The 22289-nt window shown below is 43.6% G+C and overlaps 1 protein-coding gene across 5 annotated transcripts in view; it reads right to left on the bottom strand.

The window, feature by feature from the left end:
- Positions 1-22289, bottom strand: part of MTUS2 (microtubule associated scaffold protein 2) — a 749188-nt gene that overhangs the window by 126531 nt on the left and 600368 nt on the right. For all 5 annotated transcript variants that reach the window (XM_053563400.1, XM_053563404.1, XM_053563402.1 and 2 more), the window contains one exon: positions 16133-16344. In XM_053563400.1, coding sequence (XP_053419375.1) covers positions 16133-16344 — 212 coding nt within the window. The remainder of the gene's footprint in view (positions 1-16132; positions 16345-22289) is intronic.

The following is a 22289-nucleotide window of genomic DNA, read 5'->3' as shown; positions in this document are numbered from 1 at the left end:
GAACAGCTTCTCGGCCACGGAGCGAGTAGCCTGCTGCTTTCCATCCCTTCTGAACCTTCCGGCAGCATCTGCCTGCCACACTCAACCCATGGTGGGTCAAGAGAAGCCAAAGAATCACCGAGAATCCAAGAGGGGTGAGCAAGACCTGGGTTCCCACCATTTTGGGATCTCCCAAATTACGGGGTTGCCCTGGGTTTGAATCCTTCTGCTAGGATCAGCCTGAGGCAGGTGGACAAAAGACTACTGCTGACATCTCAAGATTCTTCTGGAACACTCTTCTCCCTTCCCAATGTGGATCATTTCCATCTAACTGAGGGTGAATGGGGAGGCTGCAGATTTATTTCGGCCCTTTTAAAATCTTTTCCTGTTTCTCAGCCTGCTCAGTGTGAAGCCAAAACCAGGAGCCCTTGCTGAGCTCCGCGGCCACTGCTGTGGGTGGGCACCTTCATGCCTGCTGCCCTGTCAGGAGGGCGGGAGGGCAGCGGTGAACGCTCTGAAGACTGCTCGCCACAACTCAGCCTGCTGCAGACGGACCTGCTCCCACCAAGAAGTGAGAGCTCCACCCCACTGAACACAGATGTATCTTCCATCCTTGTAAATTTCAAGTGACCAAGACCCAAAGGACAATATGGAAAATGACCACATGAATTGTATTCTTTTTCTTTTTAAAAATATATTTAAAAAATTAACATACAGTAATAGTGACTTTGTGTTTTGTGTGTGACTATTGTGTGTACTATATAAATTTTAAATTTATTCTATAAATTTAAAAATGTGTATAGATGCATGTATATACCAACATAATCAGATTGCAAAACAGCTCAACCACTCCAGAAAATGCCTTTTGTTCACCCACTCCCCGTCTCTGACCACTCGTGTCTACTCATCTGTTTTATACCAGTATAGTTTTTGTTTCTTGTAAAAATTCATGTAAATGGAACCAGACCGTATGCAATCTTTTGAAATTGGCTTCCTCCACTTAGCATGTCTTTGAGAATCATCCAAGTTGTTACATGTATTAATAGCTCATTCTTTGTTAATATCTGCAGAGATAACCCTTCTTTTGTTCCCTATGCTAGCAATTTCCTCTCTTTCTTTGTCAGTCTCATAATAGGTTCATCAATTTTATTGACCATTTCAAAGAACCAGCTTTTAGTTTCATTGATTTTTCTGTATTATTGTTCTGTTTTAAACTTTATTAATCTCTTCTCCTACATTTATTTCTTTCCTCTACTTGCTTTGGGTTTATTCTGTTTTTATTCTATTTTCTTCAGGTAGAAGCTTAGATTATTGATCTAAAACCTTTCTTCTTTTCTGTATATTTACTGCTTTACATATCCTTATAAGCATTGCTTCAGCCATATTTTGAAAATTTTCATATGTTGTATTTTCATTTTCTATTGGGGAGCCTAACATAGCCACACAGAAACTGTTCTCCTCTTCCTTTTCTCTCCTCCTAAGACAAAAGATACAAAGGATCTGGCTATCCCCACGCCCCAGAAGCTTGCTCAGAAAGACCCTAACTGTATAGGCAAGCTGTGAAATTCACCCATCTGCTACAGCCCCACATAAAAGTGCTCCTGGGCACAGACACCATCTTCGCACTGCCCAGGCAGGTCACCCTCCCCTTTCAATAAACCTGGCCTGAACATCTCTTCTGCAGCCTCATCTCTGAGCATTATTTACACCTTTCAATTTCTTTCAGTTCAAAATATTTTCTAATTCTCCTTGAGATTTCCTCCTTGACCCATGGTTTACCTAGGAGTGTGCTATTTAACATTCAAGTGTTTAAAGCTTTTCCTGTTATCTTTTTCTTATTGATGTCCATTTAACTTCAGGGTCAGACAACATACTTTGTACAGATTTCTATTCTTCTAAATTAGTTAGCTTTATGACCCAGAATATGGTCTATCCTGGCAAATATTCCATGCGCACTTGAAAAGACTGTGCATCTGCTGTTGTTGAGTGGAGTATTTTATAAACATCAATAAGATCCTCTTGGTTGATGGCGTTATTCAGTTCTTCCATATCCTTGCTCATTATCTGTCACTCCTCCTGCTTATTACTGAGACAGGGGAGTTGAAATTTTTAACCGTGATTTTGGATTTCTCCTTTCAATTCGCTGAGTTTTTGCTCAATGTGCTTTAAAGATCTAGTTAGACACAAACACATTTAAGATTGTTATGTCTGGCTGGTGAATTCACACTTTCTTCATTATGTCATATTCCTGTTTATCCCTGGTAACTTTTTTGCTCTGAAATCTACTTTTTCTAATATTAATACAGCTACTCCTTGTGCCTGAATGCTGGGAATCCCCTTTCCTCACTTCTCCAGGCAGAACGAGAGGGCTTCTCCTGGAGCTCTCTGTCCACGTCCTGCTCTCTCCCAGGTTTCAGGCCTCCCTGAGTTCAGGCCAGAAAATATTAGAGAGAATACTTGTAAACCCACCGCTGGTTTCACGATCCTTCATACTCTGGTCTTCTTTCCACTGTGGCTGCTACACATCCCTCTGCAGAGTCCTGGGTGGGTGGCCGCTCCCTGCCATGTTGTCAGAGCCACGTTCAGTGAGAGAGGCAGGGCGGGGTCAGCTGCTTCAGATCATTTGGATCACCTGCTTAATTTGTGTGTTGGGTCTTCATATAAGAAACGGTTATTCTGAAGAGCTTCCTATTGCCCATAACATACATAAAGATCTGAAGAAAAAAGTTCTGACCATTATGGAAGAAAAAAATTGTAACTATCTTATGTCTGAAAAATTGCTCAGGCCTTTACTTCAGAGGGATATGTAGCATCTTGTGGGTCTCACTCAACAGCCACCTGCCACAGCAGCTGGGTCTCTTTCATAGCTTGCCCTCTGCATGGTGGATGGTCTTCCCTAGATGGGATTTTTGTTCCCAGGAATGGGGTAGAGTCGCAAGCTTTTGGAAAATCTCATAGTTAATTTTAACAAAGTTATCGTTACCTAGAAGTTGGTAATTTGGGACAGCAAGAAACCAACAAGGTACTCCTGCTCCTTCATTCATGGTGCCAATTATTGGCCAGATCTCGGCTTATCTTTGCAGATACTGAATACTGTTCCTCACGGTGAGAAGTGAGACATCTCAGTATGAGGTCAAGATGCTATTTTGCATTGAGATTTTGGTCTGTTATGTTAGGTCTAGGCTAAAGTAGAAAATACCAGTTAACTCCTGACACATTCCTGGGCTGCAAGCCCTCAAGAAAATGGAGTAAGTCTGGTTCGCTCCCAAGGTAGATGGGAAAGTACTCACTAACTTCTTGCTTGACTAACTCCTGGGCCTGGGAAACAAACTGACTATTCCCAGATTGACCTTTAAATAATACCAAGTGGAGAAAATACTGAGACAAAGATGTATGGAAGAAAAGTACTGGAACTAAGATGTATGGGAAAATATTAAAACAAGGATGTGTGACATATAGCTAACTAACCGCAAAATTCTGCTTCTGTACAATGCTTGCTTGCTACACCACCCGAAGGCACCCGGACAGCCTGTGTGCCAACCAGGATGCAGACCAAGCCTTAAAAACCTGACTCCTTAAGCACTTGGGGCTGCTCTCAGAAACCCCATGATGGGACGCTGAGGCAGTCACCAGCTAGCTCTTCAATAAAAGGACTCTGCTGTAAATTTGACTTGCTTGGCAGGGTGGTCTTTGTGGAACTCCTGAGCACAATAGGTAGTGTTGCTAGACTGATACAGGGATAAGGAAACTCAAAGCAGAAATTTTCTCACCACTGCCTAAGAAAAGGCCATGTGTTAATACCAGGAGGTATTTTGGAGAACTGTCATTTTTCCATGCATCCCTGGTTAGAGGCAGGGATTTGCATTAAAGGGTCACATGTCTTCCTCCAGCCACACTGACAGGCAAAACTCCCCTTTTCATTTCCACCACTGGTGAATTTTACATGGCAAATAAAATTCATATGTTTGTCATAAGAAGACAAAGTTAGAATGGTGGAAAATGTTCTTCATTGGGAAGCAGGAGATCTGCATGCAGCCTGTTTTTCAGCTTTACTCAGGTACAATCAATGAATAAAAATTGCACATATTTAAGGTGTACAATGTGATGTTTTGTTATATGTACACATTGTCAAATCATCACAATACAGCCCATTAACATAGCCATCACCTCACGCAGTTACCTTTTATATGAATGTGTGATGCAAACACTTAGTATCTACCTTCTCAGTAAATTTTGAGTGTGAGATACAGAATTATTAACAACAATCACCACGCTGTACATCTGGTCTCCAGAATTTATAGGTATAGTCCCTTATTCCACTGTTTACCGATCATGAGACTTCTAGCAAGGAATAGCATCTCTTCCTCTGTTTGTCTGGAAAATGGGAATACTAAAAGCTCGCCTGCTTATCTTTGAGCCAAGATCAATAGTGGTATTTTACAACTATTAGTTGGGATATTTACCTGGAATTTTCTTGAACGGAGGCTCTGTGTCAGTTCATCATTTTGAGACCTACCAGATATTTGATAAATATTTGATGAATAAAATAATAAAAAGAAATATAATTGATCAGTGCAACCCAAGTTATCTATAATAAGGGCATCATAGCTAAAATAAAAGGTTAACTTGAAGATTAAATGAGATCAGGTGGATCAAATATATAAAGGGCATAGCAGTGACTACAACTGATGTTTATAATTAGTTTTCCTCCTAAATCTTGGAAACTTTTCAGTGGATTTTTGGTGTTGAAGCAATGAGACTCAGGACTACAATATTTGAATGCCATCTGAATGCATAAGTCTCTGGAGCCCAAGAAAATCAGCCTAAAATATCAACAGCTACCTTCGTGCTTTTTATTTTATGTCTTCTTGGAGAACATACCCCTTTATCATTACATAGTACCACTCTTCATCCCAATAACCTGATAGGAAATTAATATAGCCATTCCAACTTCGCTTTTTTTTTTTTTTTTTTTGTAGAGACAGTCTCACTTTACCGCCCTCGGTAGAGTGCCGTGGCCTCACACAGCTCATAGCAACCTCTAACTCCTGGGCTGAGGCGATTCTCTGGCCTCAGCCTCCCAAATAGCTGGGACTACAGGTGCCTGTCACAACGCCCAGTTATTTTTTTTTTGTTGCAGTTTGGCCGGGGCTGGGTTTGAACCCACCACCCTTGGTATATGACGCCAGCACCCTACCCACTGAGCCACAGGCGCCGCCTGCTATTCCAACTTTCTTTTGATTAATGTTAGCATGATGTATCTTTCTCCATTCCTTTACTTCTAATCTGGGTCTTTATGCTCAAACTGGTTTTTCTTTTGAACAACATATAGTTGAATTTTGTCTTAGTCCATTTTCTGTTGCTATCACAGAATATCATTGACTGGGTAATTTGTAAAGAAAAGGTGTTTATCTGGCTCACAGTTCTGTATGCTGGGAGTCCAAGAGCAGGGCACTGGCATCTAGTGAGAGCCATTCTATGACAGAAGGTGGAAGGCAGAAGTGAGCAAATGGGACAGAGAGACAAGATAGGGGCCAGACTTGATCCTTTTACCAGCATCCTACTCCTGTGATAATGGATTCATCCCTTTACGATGGTGGAGCCCTTGTGGCCCAATCATCTATTTCTTTCAATCTGTCTCTCTCTGTTTCTTTCTCTCTCTCTTGTCCAGTTATGCTGTCCAGGTTGGAGTGCAGTGGCTATTCATAGGCCTGATTATGGCACACTACAGCCTCAAACTCCTGGGCTCAAGGAATCCTCCCATCTTAGCATGTGGAATAGCGTGAACTACAGGCGTGCACCACGACACTCAACCTAATCACCTCTTAAAGGCCCTATCTCTTAATACTGTCACAGTGGCCGTACAAAGACTTTTGGGGGATACACTCAAACCATAGCAGGTTTTTTTTTTTTTTTTTTTTGTGGTTTTTGGCTGGGGCTGGGTTTGAACCCGCCACCTCCGGCATATGGGACCGGCGCGCTACTCCTTGAGCCAGAGGCGCCGTCCGACCCATAGCAGGTTTTTAAAAAAATCATTTCTGACCGTATCTTTTAATTGAGGTGTTTAGATTACTCACGTTGAAAGTGATTACTGGTACAGTTGCATTCATGTGGATCATTTCTAGTTGTTTTCTACGTGTTGCATTTGTTCTTTGTTTCTCTTACTCCATTTTCTTTGTCCTTCATGCTTTTAAAATAAATACAGAATTCTGGCTCTAAGTTTTTTCTAATCTGGCACAGAAATTGGGGGAATACTATTGAGAAGAACTTGAGAAATAATTTCACCTCTTGTTTACTTTGTCAGTACAGTATTTACATCTTTGTTTTCATGAGAACACTGTCACATAGGGTTTCACTATTTCTGGGGGGACTTTATATGTGTCTGTTCTTAGGAGGGCAGAAGTGATGAATTTTCACTCTCTCTAGGGGCTGAATTACAGGTATAGATCCCTTTGAACGTTACGTCTGTGCAATATATAACTACTTTTATGAATGATCTCATAGGTAAACTGCTTGCAGTGTGCCACATAAATCTTATTTTTATCTATTAGTAATTTGACTGTCAGGAATAAAATGGAAAATGAAAGCAGCTGTGTTTTTAATTTCAAACCTACTTTCAAGTAGGTCTGTGGAATAGGCAGGTCTGCAGTCCACACTTCCATGAACAAGGGGGAGGAGCACAGCCCTTTTCATAAAATTCCCTGGAATTTAAGGTGATTTTAGCCTGAGTGTTCTCTGGGCACAGATTTTCATTTCCAGACGACGGGCTGTAGATGGCGCCATTGCTACGCCTCACAGGGACGGCAGGACGCGGGGAGGAGCCGGTCGCCTCCAACTGTGAAACTCCAGGGGACGTCCTCATTCTGTATTTCTTCCCAGCCACTGTCTGTTACCTGATACTGCAAACCACTCTCACCTTCCAGAGCTCCCCACTCCTGGCTTCCGTGAGTTGGGGGTTGGGGGAGGGTCTGTCCTGTCTCCCTCTGGCCCCTGCGCCCACGCTGGGGCGCAGGCACTTGGCTCCTCTGTGAAACCTCATCTCTTCTCACGCCCCTTCCATATAAATGACTCCAGGTTCGCCTCTCTACGGCCTCCCTTTTCTCTCCTGACATCTAGACAAACCCCCGTTTAACTCGCTAACGGAGACCCCCAACACCATGAAGCAGACACAAATTGTGGAAATCAACAAAGAGGGGTGGTGCACGATCTGCAGCGATGCGGGATGGTGGGAATCACAAGCTGAATTAATTGTAATTTCTTATTGATACACATGTTTACATATTGATGGGGGACATGAGGTATTTCATTATATGCACACAATGTGTGGTGATCGAGTCAGTATTTAGGATATCCATCACCTCGAACAGTTATCATTTGCTTGTGTTGGGAATATTTCCAATCTTGTCTTCTAGATACTTGGAAAGATAACAATATATTGTTGCTAACTCTAGTCACCTTACTGTACTACTGAACATCAGAACTTAACTCTTTCTCTCCAGCTGTATGCACAGACTGATTTAAAAGCAGCAGCAATTCAGAGCCATCTGAAAATTCCTGGAGAGCCTGGGAGAGATATAGGATACCCCCAGAATACAGAATGGGGTTCCAGACAGACAGTTTCTCTTGAACTTCAGAGGGACAGAAGCATATGAGGGTGGAGATGGCCCTCCCTATGGGTCTCCTGGTGTTGCTTTATTTTTCCCTGGACTTGAAGGTTTACTGATGTATATAACATGTACGGTTCCAGAGATTTCTCAAAGGGGATCCATGACCCTTTTAAACATTTCTGAGCTCTATACGCATGTAATTCCTAAGTTCTTAGCGCAGTTTTGTGATTCCTGTGTAGGGATCCTTTGTTATCAGGATCTGTCAACTCACCTAGTTGTCAGGCTCACACCTGGGTCTGCCAGCTCTGTCACTGCCCTCTCCTTTCCATCACACCCTGGGCCCCCCGACTCTTCTCACCTCTGGCCTGGGTTATTATTCCACCAGCAGAGCCTCCTCTCTGTTTTCTCTGCCTGGAATTTTCTTATGACCATCCATCGCACACTTTCCCACCACATTAATTTTCCTAAAACACAGCTGACAAAACTTTAGTGTTCTGTTCTAAACTCTCAGCGCCTCCTGACTCCTCCAAGAAAGTCCCCTCTCTTTATTTTGCTAGTCAAGGCCCTGAGCTCTTCCACCACCTTCCCGCCCTCCCCACCACTACCATCAGTCCTGCACTGCAAGCTTTGGGCAAACTCTTCATCCTTTGCAGGAGGTCCTTCCCTGCTTCCTGCTCACAATCCTGCTCACGTTCTTGCTACCCTGAAGGTCATTTCTCCACCCCTGCCTGCTGAGATCTCATTTACTCTTTGAGGCTCAGTGCATACGCTCCCTCCCCTCTGAAGGGCCCCGGGTGCCCTGGTGGAGTGGATGCCCATCCTCTTCTGCTCTGCACGCCAGTGATTTCACTGAGCATCTCTTCTCCGGAATTGGAGGTCAGAGTCCAAGATTTATTATCGTTTTCACATCTTCCCTTTAACAAGCGGGTGTCGAGTTAAACTAAATGACTAAGTGTACTATTACCTATCTCTGGAATCAGGGATGATACACTGTGTCTGTGTGGAGGGGCGTGTGGAGGGAGACTCGAGTTAGTAACTCACCACAGGCAGTGAGGTCTCTAGTCTCACAGAGAAAGGCATAGCAAAGCCACCAGGTCACCAACACCTGGTGGAAACTGGGCACCAAAAGGAGGCAGGGAGAAGTCTGAGCCTTTGGAGGCAATTACTTGCCAGCTATCTCTGTGTCTCTCTTTGGCATCCCCAGAAACTAATAATATCCTTAGAAAGGGACTCATATTTTAGATGTTCCACAGAAGTTTGTTATTTAAATGAATTCCCCAAAGAGAATAATCTAATTTATATTTTTAAAACTGTGACCATCACCTAGCAGGTGAAAGGGACCAGGCATACTCCACCACCCGAGGAACAGCTTGAGAGGTCTCTGGTACATAAATGAAGACGGCGCCTCACCGAGTTAGAGGAATTGAATTAAACCAAGACCCAGGGCCTGAGATGTCTCTCTAGACTTATCCCTGAAGTCGGACCTTAGTAACTTCATTTTATAGAAAAGGTGAGGTTGGACCATGAATAACCCTGTTATATAGAAAAACTGAAGTCTGGGAAAGTTAATACACTCACATCTCACAGGAAAGAGGTTTTGGAGGCTGAAGCAACTGTATCTCAACTCCTTAGGCAACAATTATTGTTTTAAATTATCATTCCTTCAGTTTGTTTATGTTTAGAAGGGTGTTCATAGCAGTTAATTTATTTTAAAGTAAGTTTCCAGTGACATTTGACTAGAGACTTTGCTATCTGTCAGAGGCTGTGGGTCTCACAGGTTGGCTGGCATGGCCAGGAGATATACAATGCCCCTTTCGCCCCTCTTTGACCAGCAGGAAGGCTACACTGAATTCTGTACCCCAGAATATGTACTTTTACTACAGACCAATTGTAACCAACTGCCCACCAGGCGGAAGCCTGCCGGCCACCTTTCCGAGGGAGCAAGTGAAACCCATCTTTCTTCTACAGCACATTATCTGCCTTCAAAAGTATGTTATTTAATTAAAAAAAAATCAAACATCAATGAAAAAGCATAAATAAGATGAGCCAAATGGGGGCAATTAGTTTTTACCTTAGTGAAGTATCTATTTTTATCTTATTGCACCTTATTATAAAATTTATATTATCATTAATAAAGCTGGGTTTTACCAGGCTCTAGTATCAAAAATCTTCCATAAATATAGAGAAGACTTGCAAATCTTACATTTTATTTTCTACAAAATGTGATATTTAGTATTATGACACGCCAGGCCAGGGGTTCTTACTACTTTAGAGAGCTGGTCAGCGTAGCGGGGAGGAACTGCGTTCTTCGATATTGGGAAGGTTTTGATATTTGGGAGCTGTGCTAAGAAATTCCTTAAGCTGGAGTTCACAGTTCTTTCAGCAAAGCACAGTGGGGGCATTTACCTTTGTGACACGTAACATTCTTTTAGAACAACAATCATTGAAACCATTAATTTACTTTGAAGTTACCACTTCAAGGACATTTCCACTATGTTGTTAGAAATGGCAACCTAGGTGCTCATGTTTCCTTCAAGCCCTTTGTTATTCAAGATCAAGTGAAGGGAAGAGAGGATAATTATAGGGCGATGTTTATAAGGGGAGGGTCATAACACTATTCATAAATGGACATTTTTTTTGGATTTAGGGAGCAACGAAGAGTTTACTGTTTTCCATTTTGATCAGGCGTAATTCCTGTTCTGAGAGCCCCACTCAGTGGGCAAATCTCTGAAATACGAAGTCCTTTGGCTGGTGGACATAACGACTTCTCTGCTGCTTTTGGAGCTCCAGGACAGATGTTCATCCTGAACGTAAAATCTGAATGCATTAAATGGATAAAGTAAGCAAGCATTTATTTTCCAAAAGGATTCTACCTCCAGCTCTTCTCCTTTCATGCTGTAGAGCATTAAAGGTGGACCAGCGCCAGCTTCACCACATGGAGCTGTGAACAGACAGTTCTCCTGTGCACTGAAAGCCCTGCCTTCAGCATAATACAGTGTATTCATGTAGCAAAAACATCTGTACCCCTTTAATATTTTGAAATTAAAAAAAGATATTAAAAAATTACAAACAAATAGTTCCCTAGTGTTTAGCTCTCTATTCATATACCATTAACTAACTTACAGAGATTAAAGATAGGTGGGGGGAATGCACTGGGCAGACAGCGGGTTCCCAGAGCACTTTCTTTCCTGCTTACTTGCCTCACATCCCGCCCCTCTCTCCACCTCTTCCAAGGCTCCTTCCCATTTGCAACAATCAGGCTTTCATTGAGCATGTAGCATTTTTTTTTTCCTGCAACAGATTAAGTATTACCTTAGATCATTTTCTGTTTGTATGCTGAGAATAGGTTTAACATGTAGATTATTGTTTTACTTGTTTTGCCATTGTTTTTCACTTTTAACTACATCAAAAGCACCTGAAGGGTTAGGGTAGAGAGAGGTAGCATCATAATGTCAAGTCTGACAAGGAAGTTCAAGAACTCGCCTCTGTGCCCTTACACTGGCAGCACTGTACAACCAGCTCAGAAAGGTTTCATAGTCCTGGAATATCGGTGTCTTACAGCTGTGCTCATGTCGATGTGTGGCAGTATCTTGCTGAGTGGTGTTCATAAGTATTGTTGGGTGTTTTTGTGTGCCAAAGTGAGAATGTGGAAGCTTGAATTAGAGCAATGAACAACCATTTCTTTCTTTCTTTTTTTGAACAACCATTTCTTAATTTCTTGTTAAACATGGCAAGAGTGGAAACAAAATCCAGGACATGTTAGTCCAAGTTCATGGAGATAATGCCATGAAGAAAATGGCAGCACACAAATGGATTAAATATTCTTCTGAGGGAAGAGGAAGTGTCACTGATGAAGGGAGATCAGAGATCAGGGTGGTCAGAATGAGCAGAACTGATGAAAATATTGCAAAAATTTGTTGAATTATGTGTCAAAATCATTGGCTGACTGTGAGAAGCATAGCAGACAAGTAAACATAGATAGAGAAACAGGAAAATCTGAACTGAAAATCTTGGCCAACAACTCATGGCTCTTGCATCACGACAATGAACCAGCTTACACTATGAGGGAGTTGAAAGTCAGTAAATAACTGCGAGTGGATTAGGCACGGGCATCAGTACATTGCTTCCCCAGGGGAGTGTTTCAAAGCTGACCATACAGATATTCAGCAATGAGGTATGTAGCACTTTTCCTAGGATGAATTTATGAACGTAATTGTCGGATCTCACATAGTAGGAAAACATAGTATTGGATGTGGACTTGACTGAATCTGTCTCGTAGCACCATAATTTTCTAATTATGTTGTCTTCAGAGAGCTACACAATGTCCCTGGGCCTCAGTTTTCCCAAATGGCACACCAGGGTAATGTCTACACCAGAGAGGGTTGTTGTGAGGATTCAAAGAATGTATGTGAAATGTCTAGGATGTAGTAGATGGTTCATAAACGGAGTGCTGTTGTTATTTAGGAGCTCTGCTGTTTTGAGTCCTCCTAGGACTCTTTCATACGGTAGAGGTAGGGTTGATAAGGATGCTTCACTAACATAAGCGAACTGAAGTTGAAATGTATCAAAATATAAAAATCTATAAAATGTTACAACTAATGGGGCAGCGCCTGTGGCTCAGTCGGTAAGGCGCTGGCCCCATATACCGAGGGTGGCGGGTTCAAACCTGGCCCCGGCCAAACTGCAACCAAAAAATAGCCGGGCATTGTGGCAGGAGCCTGTAGTCCCAGCTACTTGGGGGGCTGAGGCAAGAGAATTGCTTAAGCCCAGGAGTTGGAGGTTGCTGTGAGCTGTGTGAGGCCACGGCACTCTACCGAGGGCCATAAAGTGAGACTCTGTCTCTACAAAAAAAAAAAAAAAAAAAGTTACAACTAACAACAATAACAAAACAAATGATATGGCAGAATGTTAATAAATGTTAAATATGATGATGAGTATTTGGGTGTTATTCTTTCTACTCTTCAGTATTTTAAAAATTGTTTTTGTCATAAAAGGTCAAATAGTAAAAGCCATGAAATATGTATACTTTGAGAAGAGGCAGATCGATGCATTATTAATTTTTTATTAAGCTTAGAAAGTCCACAAATGCTTGACATACTAATTTTCATGTCTCTTATGTCTAAACTATTTAGTCATAAATAAAAAAAAATCATCTACTATCACATTCATAAAGTTAATAATAAAAATGACAAGAATGTATATGAAAAATATTAAATAAGTATAATAAATCTATTAAAAATAGATTGAAAATAAATACAACCTAGTGTATAAAACTTAGGAAGCTGCAAAGCAAGGCTCACACTTTCCACAAGACGGCAGAAGGGATCATTTCGTGGATGAGCCACCAGGGGACGCCAAAGAGCACATTCTCGGGAACTGACTGAGAAAAAGGTAACAACTCAACTTGACCTCGGGAAGCGCGAATCCCAGAGAGTCGCACTAATCACTACACCACCTGGAGGTCTGGGACCCAGATCTGTTTGGCTTGTGTGGTGAGGAACATGCCTTGCTGAGCTGCTGGGACCAGTGAAGTGTGAGGCTGCTGTTGGCACCTCATGCGATGTGGCAGCTTAGAATCCCTGGACGCAGGGCTGACACTGTGTCAGAGCTGACAACTTTTGCAGCCGCTCAGCTCCAAGGTGCAAAGCACCAGGCGGATAAGGAAGATCCTTATCTGGGCTTCTAACTCCTTTTCTCTAGTGGTAAGAATTACTTCCATCACAGACCGGAAGGCATCAGCACTTTCAGGAAAAGACTATACAGGAGCCGCTGAAGAGCTAGACGAGATTATTTCTGTTCCGAAGCACGCCCTAGGCTACACCCTTCATGGACACATGTAACGAAATAAGAGTGGCTTGAACTGTGTCTACACTTCATACATCTCATCTGTGAGGTAGGTCTTATATTTCCTTGTCTTCGAAAAAGAATGTCTTACTGAGTATTTGTTCAAAGTGCCTTCGCCCATTAATTTGCTACGTTCTCACAGTAACCTTGTGGAGAGTTATTACAAATCCTATTTGAAATGGTGGAAACTGCCACTCAAAGATGACTGGTCAGAGGTGATTCAGCCTAGACTCAAGGGGAGGCCTACCGAGGACAAGGATGTGAGTCCTGCCACTGCTGCAGACAGGAGGACAGAGGCAGGACTCGTTCAAGAGCTCTTCCCGGGTGGAGGCCGAGACGGACCACGGCTTAGCTGCTGCTGTGCCCTCTCTCCACTACACCGTGCTCTGCAGACGGGTAGCTGCAGTGTACAAAAGATACCAAAGATGGGTGCGTTTTCCTTAAGGGATGGAATTCTGGCAGGGTCTTCTAACCAGACTAGCAAAGGGTTCCTGGATTTTCTGGCTGGCTATATAGGTCACATTTCCTCATAGCTGGCACGCCCAGCTCGGACCACTACTCATGCACAACAACAGGCGATGGTTTTCCCACAAGAGTGACACAGGGCACCTTATGTTCTGCAGAGGGCTCCATCACCAGATGTGCCACAGGTATTTTACCTTTATTTTCCCAGGGACTCCACCCCACATCACGGCTCCTGGTCTAATTTGGCATTACCAGCAAACTCTCAAATCCGTCAGCTTAAAACATGTGGCACACACGACAGCCTGTATAAGAGTCACTGATTATGCTCAGTTAGAGACTTAAACATTTTTTTCTCTTCTATTTTTTTCTCCTGGGGTTTATCAGGAGAGAGAGAGCGTAGAGATCAGAAAGACAGAAAAGAACACATCACATGGAGGTGAAATGCCGTTGTCGTTTAGAGGCCTGTTTGGAGTTGCTGGTTGTGATTGACTGAAAAGAAAATGGAATTCACGCCCATCATCCGTCTTGCTGGAATGTCACGCCAAATACAACTGCAGTAGTAGGAAGGCCCCCTGGGGACACCCACAATCACCCGCTGGCCCTTGCTGGTCTCTGATAAGAGCCATGTGTGTGCTGCAGAGAAATAAACTCGTGGTCCATGGGTCAGCAGAGAATTTTCCTGGACCACAGTAATGCACAATTATAGGGAACTGACCCTTAGTTGTGGCACAATAATTCTCTTCCCTGCCAGGATATCCTAGGTGGGGTCCAAAAGCTCCCACTGGTGAAGCACAGCATGTATTATCAGTACGTGATTTCAGGGTCTATTGCTGTGTCCATCCACACGGAACCTTTGTCCAGCTTCGGCATGACTCTGGGTGATGCGTGGAAGAAGGAGTCCTAGAGTGGACAGAGTAACTATGTAAATGCGATCACTCAGCTTCTGTGAATAACCTGCTTTCCTCTCTTTATGAAAGACCTGACAGCAGGAAACAGGTACCCAGGTAACAAACAAAACACGTACCCGCTTCCCTCTAATAACAAAAGGGCTCCACCTTACACGGCCAGTCAGGCCTCTTTGGCACCTCAAAAAGATGTGTTTGTCACTTTCGCTATTACAAGGATGGGTCTACAAGGTCACTCAAGGTTGGTGCCAACATTACTAGAACAGAAAGGGAGGTAAGACATTCAAATTAGTTATTTGCTGGTGTTAAAATTTTTGTTGGGGAGGAGGCTGAAACTATTGCTAAGACTGAAATTTCAGAGCTATGTATGTTTGTCATTTATTATAACAACAAGCTAATCAATGGCTCCTTCTGCTGGAAGCTTTAAGCAAAAAAGAACAATAAGGGTGAGCAGCTCAGGCTTCCATGCTGGAGGGAAGGGGCCCTGCGGGACTTCATGGAGGCCCAGGCTCCTCCGGGCTTGAAGTTTCAGATGATAAGTAAAGGCAGAAGCCAGTGGATACGGGGCCACATACCTTCTCCTGTTCTTTTTAAAATTAGCCAGACAAGTTAGTTTACTTTCGTATGTGGAGAGCATTTATACAGTACTTTTATTTCTTCCCATTTATAGAGAGCTCTAGAAGGTCCATATGTGAAACTCAACATGTGCATTTGTAACATTTGCATCTCCAAGGTAAATGCTCATTTCTTCCCTTGAAGAACCCCAGATGGAGCAGTAACACACTCGGACCCCAGGCTGCCCCCAGCCTCTGTGCCCTGGGGAGGGGCTGGGGAGCTTCTGAGCCTGGAGGGCCCCAGGAGCTCCAGCTACTGGCTGGGAAGAAACCAGCCCTCCCCATATTTTCAGAAAAACTGGGGTGCAAGGAGTGTCCCACCCCGATTCCATGCTGCTCTGAGAACTGTCAGCATGGCCCTGTCCCCTTCAGCCGGAAATGAGCAGACAAGTCAGAATCTGGCCAGCTCACCTCAGAACCACGCTCCACTTTCTTCAAAAATGTTCACATATGTCCTTTTGTTCCTTTTCTATCTCATTTTCTCTTGTGGAATGAAGGTTATTACTCATTCTTCCCAAACTCATTTTCTTCACATGTAAGTCTAACTGTGGCTCCCCAAACATGATAGGATGCTGCAGGTTTTGTGGGACCTTGAGAAAATCTAAACTCAACTCTGATCAATGCTCAAAACCCAAACACACACACACACACAGAGAACCATAGCCACCCTCTCCCCACGACTCCAATGCCCTTGGACATTCATCAAATGGGGCCTCACCTTTCCAAAGAAATGCTGAGTGGCCACGGCCAGGGCGTCGAAGCCACAGATGGCCCTCCGCAGCTCTGCCCGCACCAGGCCCAGCTGCCGGGCCTGCCGCTCACCCCGCTCTTTCAGCCGCTGTGCCAGCTGTCGCTCTGTCTCACGGGCCTGCAGGTCCGGCTTGGGCGGAAACCCATTCCGAGGCGCTGTAGCCCTCTGCTTTGGGTAGCCTGTAAAAAACACCATTGGTTACTCAGGAAAAAATACACAGTACAAATGTTGACAACAGCCCCTTGTCACAGGAGGAGTTCCCCAAAAACAAGTGCAGAGAAGGAATTCCCTGTGAGGTGTCTTTATTTTTGAGACAGAGTCTCACTCTGTTGCACCAGGCTAGAGCAAGGTGGTGTCAGCCTTACTCATAGCAACCTCAAACTCCTGAGCTCAAGCAATCCTCCTGTCTCAGCTTCCGGAGTAGCTGGGACTACAGGCTCCCCCAGAACCTGGCTAATTATTACTCTATTTTTAGTAGAGGATCTCACTCTTGCTCAGGCTGGTCTGGAACTCTTGAGCTCAAGAGATCTACCTGCCTCAGCCTCCCAGAATGTAAGGATTACAGGCGTGAGTTACCTTGCCTGGCCTGAGTTGCTATTGGTAAGAATTAAGAAGAAAAAATAGACAGGAACTAAAATGATTTGCTCCAGTTATGTGGTTCTAGGTGGAGGAAAGGGAATAAGAGATAAAATTTTCCCTGCTTGGAAAGGGAATAAGAGATAAAATTGCCAAATTCTTTCCAGCTTCCAACACTGTTTCTATGCCTGCTTAGAGAGACTGAAGTGGTTCTTTTTCTTTCTCTCTTTCTTTTTTCCTCTACAGGGGATTCCCCTTTGAAAACATTGAATGGAAAGAAATTAACAATCCAGAGAGAAGTCAGCCTCCTGCTAACCTAGCAACCTTGTAATTGGGCCCCAGAGGAGACCACCTCGGTGCCCCTTCTCCCCCAACACAGCTGCTCTAGTGACCTTTTCCTTCAATGTGGGGTCCAGCCTGATTGCCTCTGCTCCAGTGATTTCTGACTTTAAACTCTTACTGTCAGCCACCCTCAACATATTCCTCTGAGCTGACTTCCTGCTACCTCCATGGCCAGAGGCCCAGTCCCCTTGGCAGGAAGCCCTCTGTACATATCCAGGAAGCCTCTGTGGATCCCCCCAGTTGCTCTCTGTTGTGGTGAGAAGAAAATCCATGCTCCTGACCATGGCCCTAAGGCCCCCTGCCATCTGGCTCCTGACAGGCAATTCTTAGTGCTGCAGGGCCACAGAAGAAGGGACGGGGAGCTCTGCGTAGGACAGAGCTTTTAGGTTGAGGCTTGAAGGAGGCAAGGCAAGGGTTCAGAAAATAGCACAGAGGAGGCACTTCATCATGGGCAAAGACCCATAGGGTGAGTAGGCATCCTCCTCAGGACCACTGTCGCTCCACAGGAGGCGCAGGCAGACCCTGCACTCACAGGCAGCTAGAGAACCCCTGCGGTTGGCATTGGATTTACATCTCAAAGGCATGTTCTTCTCTTCCCTGGAGCAGGTCATCCTCCTAGAGGACATGACCTGGACACTAACCAGCACAATCATAAATGAACTTTAATGTTTCAAATGTTTTGTCTTCCTCTTGTTGTTTTTCCCCTCTCCAAAATATCAGGGGGGGAACATATAAAAACCAACCAGAAAAATGGTTGCCTCTATACAGAGACACAGCAGAGTAACGGGCTTGTGAATACACACACAGCCTCTTTGTTTGTTTGTTTTTGAGACAAAGTCTCACTCTGTTGCCGTGGGTAATGTGCCATGGGATCATCACAGCTCACAGCAACCTCAAACTCTTGTGCTCAAGTGATCCTTTTGCCTCAGCCTCCCCAGTAGCTGGGACTACAGGTGCCTGCCACAACGCCTGGCTAGTTTATCTATTTTTAGTAGAGATGGGGTCTCACTGTTCCTCAGATTGGTCTTGAACTCCTGAGCCCAAGCAATCTACCTACCTGGGCCTCCCAAAGTGCTAGGATTACATGTGTGAGCCACCACACCTGGCTTAGCCTCACTTTTTAAAAGGAAAAGTGGCTAACTATTCTAAACGTTTCTGATTGTGAATTTAATGGTAATATGCCAATTTTAATTTAATCCTGCTCCTCTTTAAAAAGCCATCAGAGATTGCATTGTGATCTCACATATGGCATAAAATTGTTATGACTTAATGAAATAGCAGAATGCAAAATTATTGCTTATTAGAAACTGTCTTTATGATAGCAGAGTACATAATAGTCCAGAAAATTCACTTGTATGATGCAGGCAAATCAATCTTAATATGTATTTTATCTCAACATTCTCAGGATTGAAAATAAGAAAACAGATACAATTATCAACAGAACACCACCAAGGAAAGGTGAAGATTTTACTGCCGGCGTTAAACACTGAGACACAGCGTATGACCTAAGGCAGACACTTGTTCACAATTACCATTTGCCATTTTATTGTTGTGGCTGGTGGTTTTATAAAACACATCAGTGCTTTAATTAATGTGTTCAGATACCAGGTGCCTGACAAGATTACAACACAAGGCACTTCTTTTAGAAATCTAAAGGAAATGATAGAACATACTTCCAGCTCAAAAAATTAAAGCTAATTGTAATCTATGGTATACAGACTCTGAGTCTGTAGACCTTAGTAAGCGTTCACACGCTGTTGTGTATTTTCAGCCATGATTTATTTCTGGGTGGATGGCTCCTAGGACCTACTACCCTTAATATCATCACCATCATCTGGTTAGAAATTACATTCCATGGTAAACGGACAGTATAAAAGGATTCAGTAAAATCTGATTCTCGGCACTAACTTTGACATTGGTGTCACTATTATGTTGCCTCCACTCGCACACTTCAAATTCCAGTGGTCTATAAAACCACAGTACATTCACTTCTCTGCTTCTAGGGCCACCAAACAACTGATGTTCTAAGGTAGAGCTCCCCTGCAAACATTAACTTTTTGAGATCAACACACAAAGTGGAAAGTTTAGCTGCTTTGTGACATCAAGCTAGCCCATGAAACTAACCCTGGTTTGGGATTCCTGGCACTCAATCACTGTCACCACACAGGATCAGGCCCCAGTACTAAGACTTCAAGGAGGAAAAGCTGAGAAAAAGGGTGGTTACAGAGTTTTCTATTGATTTTACTTTGTTTGTTTGTTTATTTTTGAGACTGAGTCTCACCTTTTCAGCCTGGATAGAATGCTATGGCATCATCATAGCTCACAGCAACCTCAAACTTTTGGGCTAAAGTGAACCTCTTGCCTGACCCTCCTGAGTAGCTGGAACCACAGGTGGCCAGTTTTTTCTATTTTTAGTAGAGATGGGGTCTCGCACTTGCTCAGGCTGTTCTCAAACGTCTTAGCTCAAGCAATTCACCTGCCTGGGCCTCCTAGAATGCTAGGATTACAGGTGTGAACCACCTCACTTGGCCTCTATTGCTTTTACTTAAAAGAAGTCCTGCCATTTTCTTTTTTTTTTCCTGCCATTTTCTAATTCCATCAAATGTAGCTTTGCCTGGGACTAATAACCATTTTCTTATCAGTGGCAGTCTGGTCTGCACTAAGAACAGTATTCTTCCTTGTATTGTCAATCTTTGTTACTACTCCCCACAGTTGACTCCCTCAAGTATTGTCTATCGCCTCCTTTTCTGTCCACCCACATGTCAGACCGTCCCCAGGGTGGTGCATAAAGACAGTTTCATATGCCAACTGGGAGATGGGGAGTTTATATGTTGGACAAAGATCACTGACACAGCCAGAGCCACCTGTGTTAGAACAGGTGTTTGTTTTTTCTTTCTTCTCTCAACAGCCAGCACAAAGTGAAGCTAAAATGCCAATATGCTTAGGAAGTATGGGGTTAATGGGCAATTTGATGGCAAGCTTTTGGAGGGCAGTGATCACACGGAGCTCAAAGAGCACGTGGAGGGGAATGGGGTAGGAAGTGGTGGTAGTGACACACTCCTGATCTCTCCTACCTGTATTTCTTGGGAAGAGCCCTGTATAGGCTTTAAATGAAGGGCATGCCATGTCTCGTGAAGATACTTCCAGATGCTGGCATAGGTTTTTTTTTTTTTTTTTTTTGCAGTTTTTGGCTGGGCCTGGGTTTGAACCCACCACCTCTGGCACATGGGGCCGGCGCCCTACTCCTTTGAGCCACAGGCGCTGCCTGCTGGCATAGTTTGTTATCAGCTCCTCCCATCCCCTAAAGTATTTCCATTGAGTCTGGGGTGGTCTGAGTTTCAAGGCAGCAAAGCAGGCAATTCACCTGCCTGGGCCTCCTAGAATGCTAGGATTACAGGTGTGAGCTTGCTGTGCAGGCAGCCAGAGCTTGACTCTTTGCATTTAGTCTTTTCCCAAAGAAGCAAAGCTCTGGCCTCCTACATTGCCTTTCTCATTTCCACCCAGCTGAAGTAGGAAGGTATCTTTAGCAGAGACCTTCAACACAGGCCTTATGGATGGTTTCAGAGTCTTTAAGTAAAGTGAAACTAGTGTAGAATTATCAGATTTTTTACTGACTGGTGCTGGTACACTTCCCAGCTGTTAATAAGTCTCATCCCTAATCTTCTGTGTAAATATATGAGCAGAAATGTCTAGCCCAGTGTCTTGTTATGACTCACAAAGCTGATTCCACATGGATGCTTCAAGTCAGGTGGTTTGTGGGGACCAAAATGCAGTAGAACCTCAGTAAGGTGACCACCCAGGGACTGTAACAAACTGATCTACATATGGAGATATGTAGGCCTACTGTACAGATATGTATGTGTGGTGCACGTGTAGTCTATGGAAATTAGGTCAACTTAGGAGGCGGTCAGTGTAGAGAGGTGGTCAACTACGGGGGTTCTACTGTACTTGACAAGTTTTATTGTTAACTTACTCTGTTCATGAGACCACGTAAGGCATGGTGGGGAGTACGAATGAATGAAGCCCCATCCTTGCCCTTAGGTAAGCCTTAAGTGGCCACACTGTGTTTGGATCTTGGTCTTCTGATGCCTTTCCCAGGGCTCTTATCACTATACACATCACTGAACTACTCTCCAGCATCTCTCTCTGATATCACAGGCCTGGAGGCATAGTCTAAACCTAGAGCACTCACCTGCTGTCTAAATCTTGCTCCAATCATAATTTCTTTTTAGCTATCCTACTGGCTATATAACTGTGGTTAGGGGCAGAGAGAATCCATGCTGATCCCTGCAGTTGCAACTGGCAACTCTTAGGCCGCTAGGAAAAATCCAGTAACCTTACATTATCACGAAGGTGAACGCAAACAGTCTGCGTGCAAAGGCTGAGTGTTGCGTGCAAAGGATGAGCACTGGGGCGGCTGCAGCCCTTGAAAATGGAAAGAAAATATTAAAAATTCATCTGCAGCCATCCAGCCACTATCTAGAGGATTGTAATGGATGGAAAAGTGTGGTTTAATTTTAAAGCTGGATAGCTTAACTGACATAGTAACAAACAGCGTGGCATGGGAACCTGCATATTTATAACATCAGAGATGGCCCGTGACCTTCATAGTGTGAGCAGGGAGGAAAATAATGATAGGGCAGGACTGTGATAGCTTCCCACTTTAAGGAAACACACTTGACAAGTTTGGTCAACATCCTAACAGACAGCAGGGCACCCCAGGGAGCACATGTGCTGAACATGTGCTGAGTTCCCTGTAAACTTGGATGGGCTTTATTTTTATTAAACCAATCTAAATTTATTTCAGAAAATTTTGCCCAGCGGCAAACTACTTTCCTGCTTAGTATTGCTAGTTGTTTGCCTGGGGTTGGCTGATGGTAAGAACAGTCAAAGAGCAGATGGAGTGTGGGTAGGAATCTCTGGCCCAGAAATCTTAAGTATAGGAGGGGTGATTACAAAATTGGGCAGTAACCAGCCACACAACAAATTAGTGAGCAAGTGAACCATTATACATTGTTAGAAAGGGGCAGTTTATACTTCCCATCCCAAAGAAGAAGCAGATTCTTTTCTACTTCAAAATTCACAAGAACAGATCAAACAGGAAGTTAAAATCAGGGTTTCCAAATCCAAAAATAAAAACTTTGTTGATATAATTCATATAATCTACTCTTTAGACAAAATGAGGCCTACAATAGTCTCATCTTCA

The sequence above is a fragment of the Nycticebus coucang genome, chromosome 15 (genome assembly GCF_027406575.1).
Source record: "Nycticebus coucang isolate mNycCou1 chromosome 15, mNycCou1.pri, whole genome shotgun sequence".
Lineage (NCBI taxonomy): Eukaryota > Metazoa > Chordata > Mammalia > Primates > Lorisidae > Nycticebus > Nycticebus coucang.
This window is presented reverse-complemented; position numbering and strand designations above follow the sequence as displayed.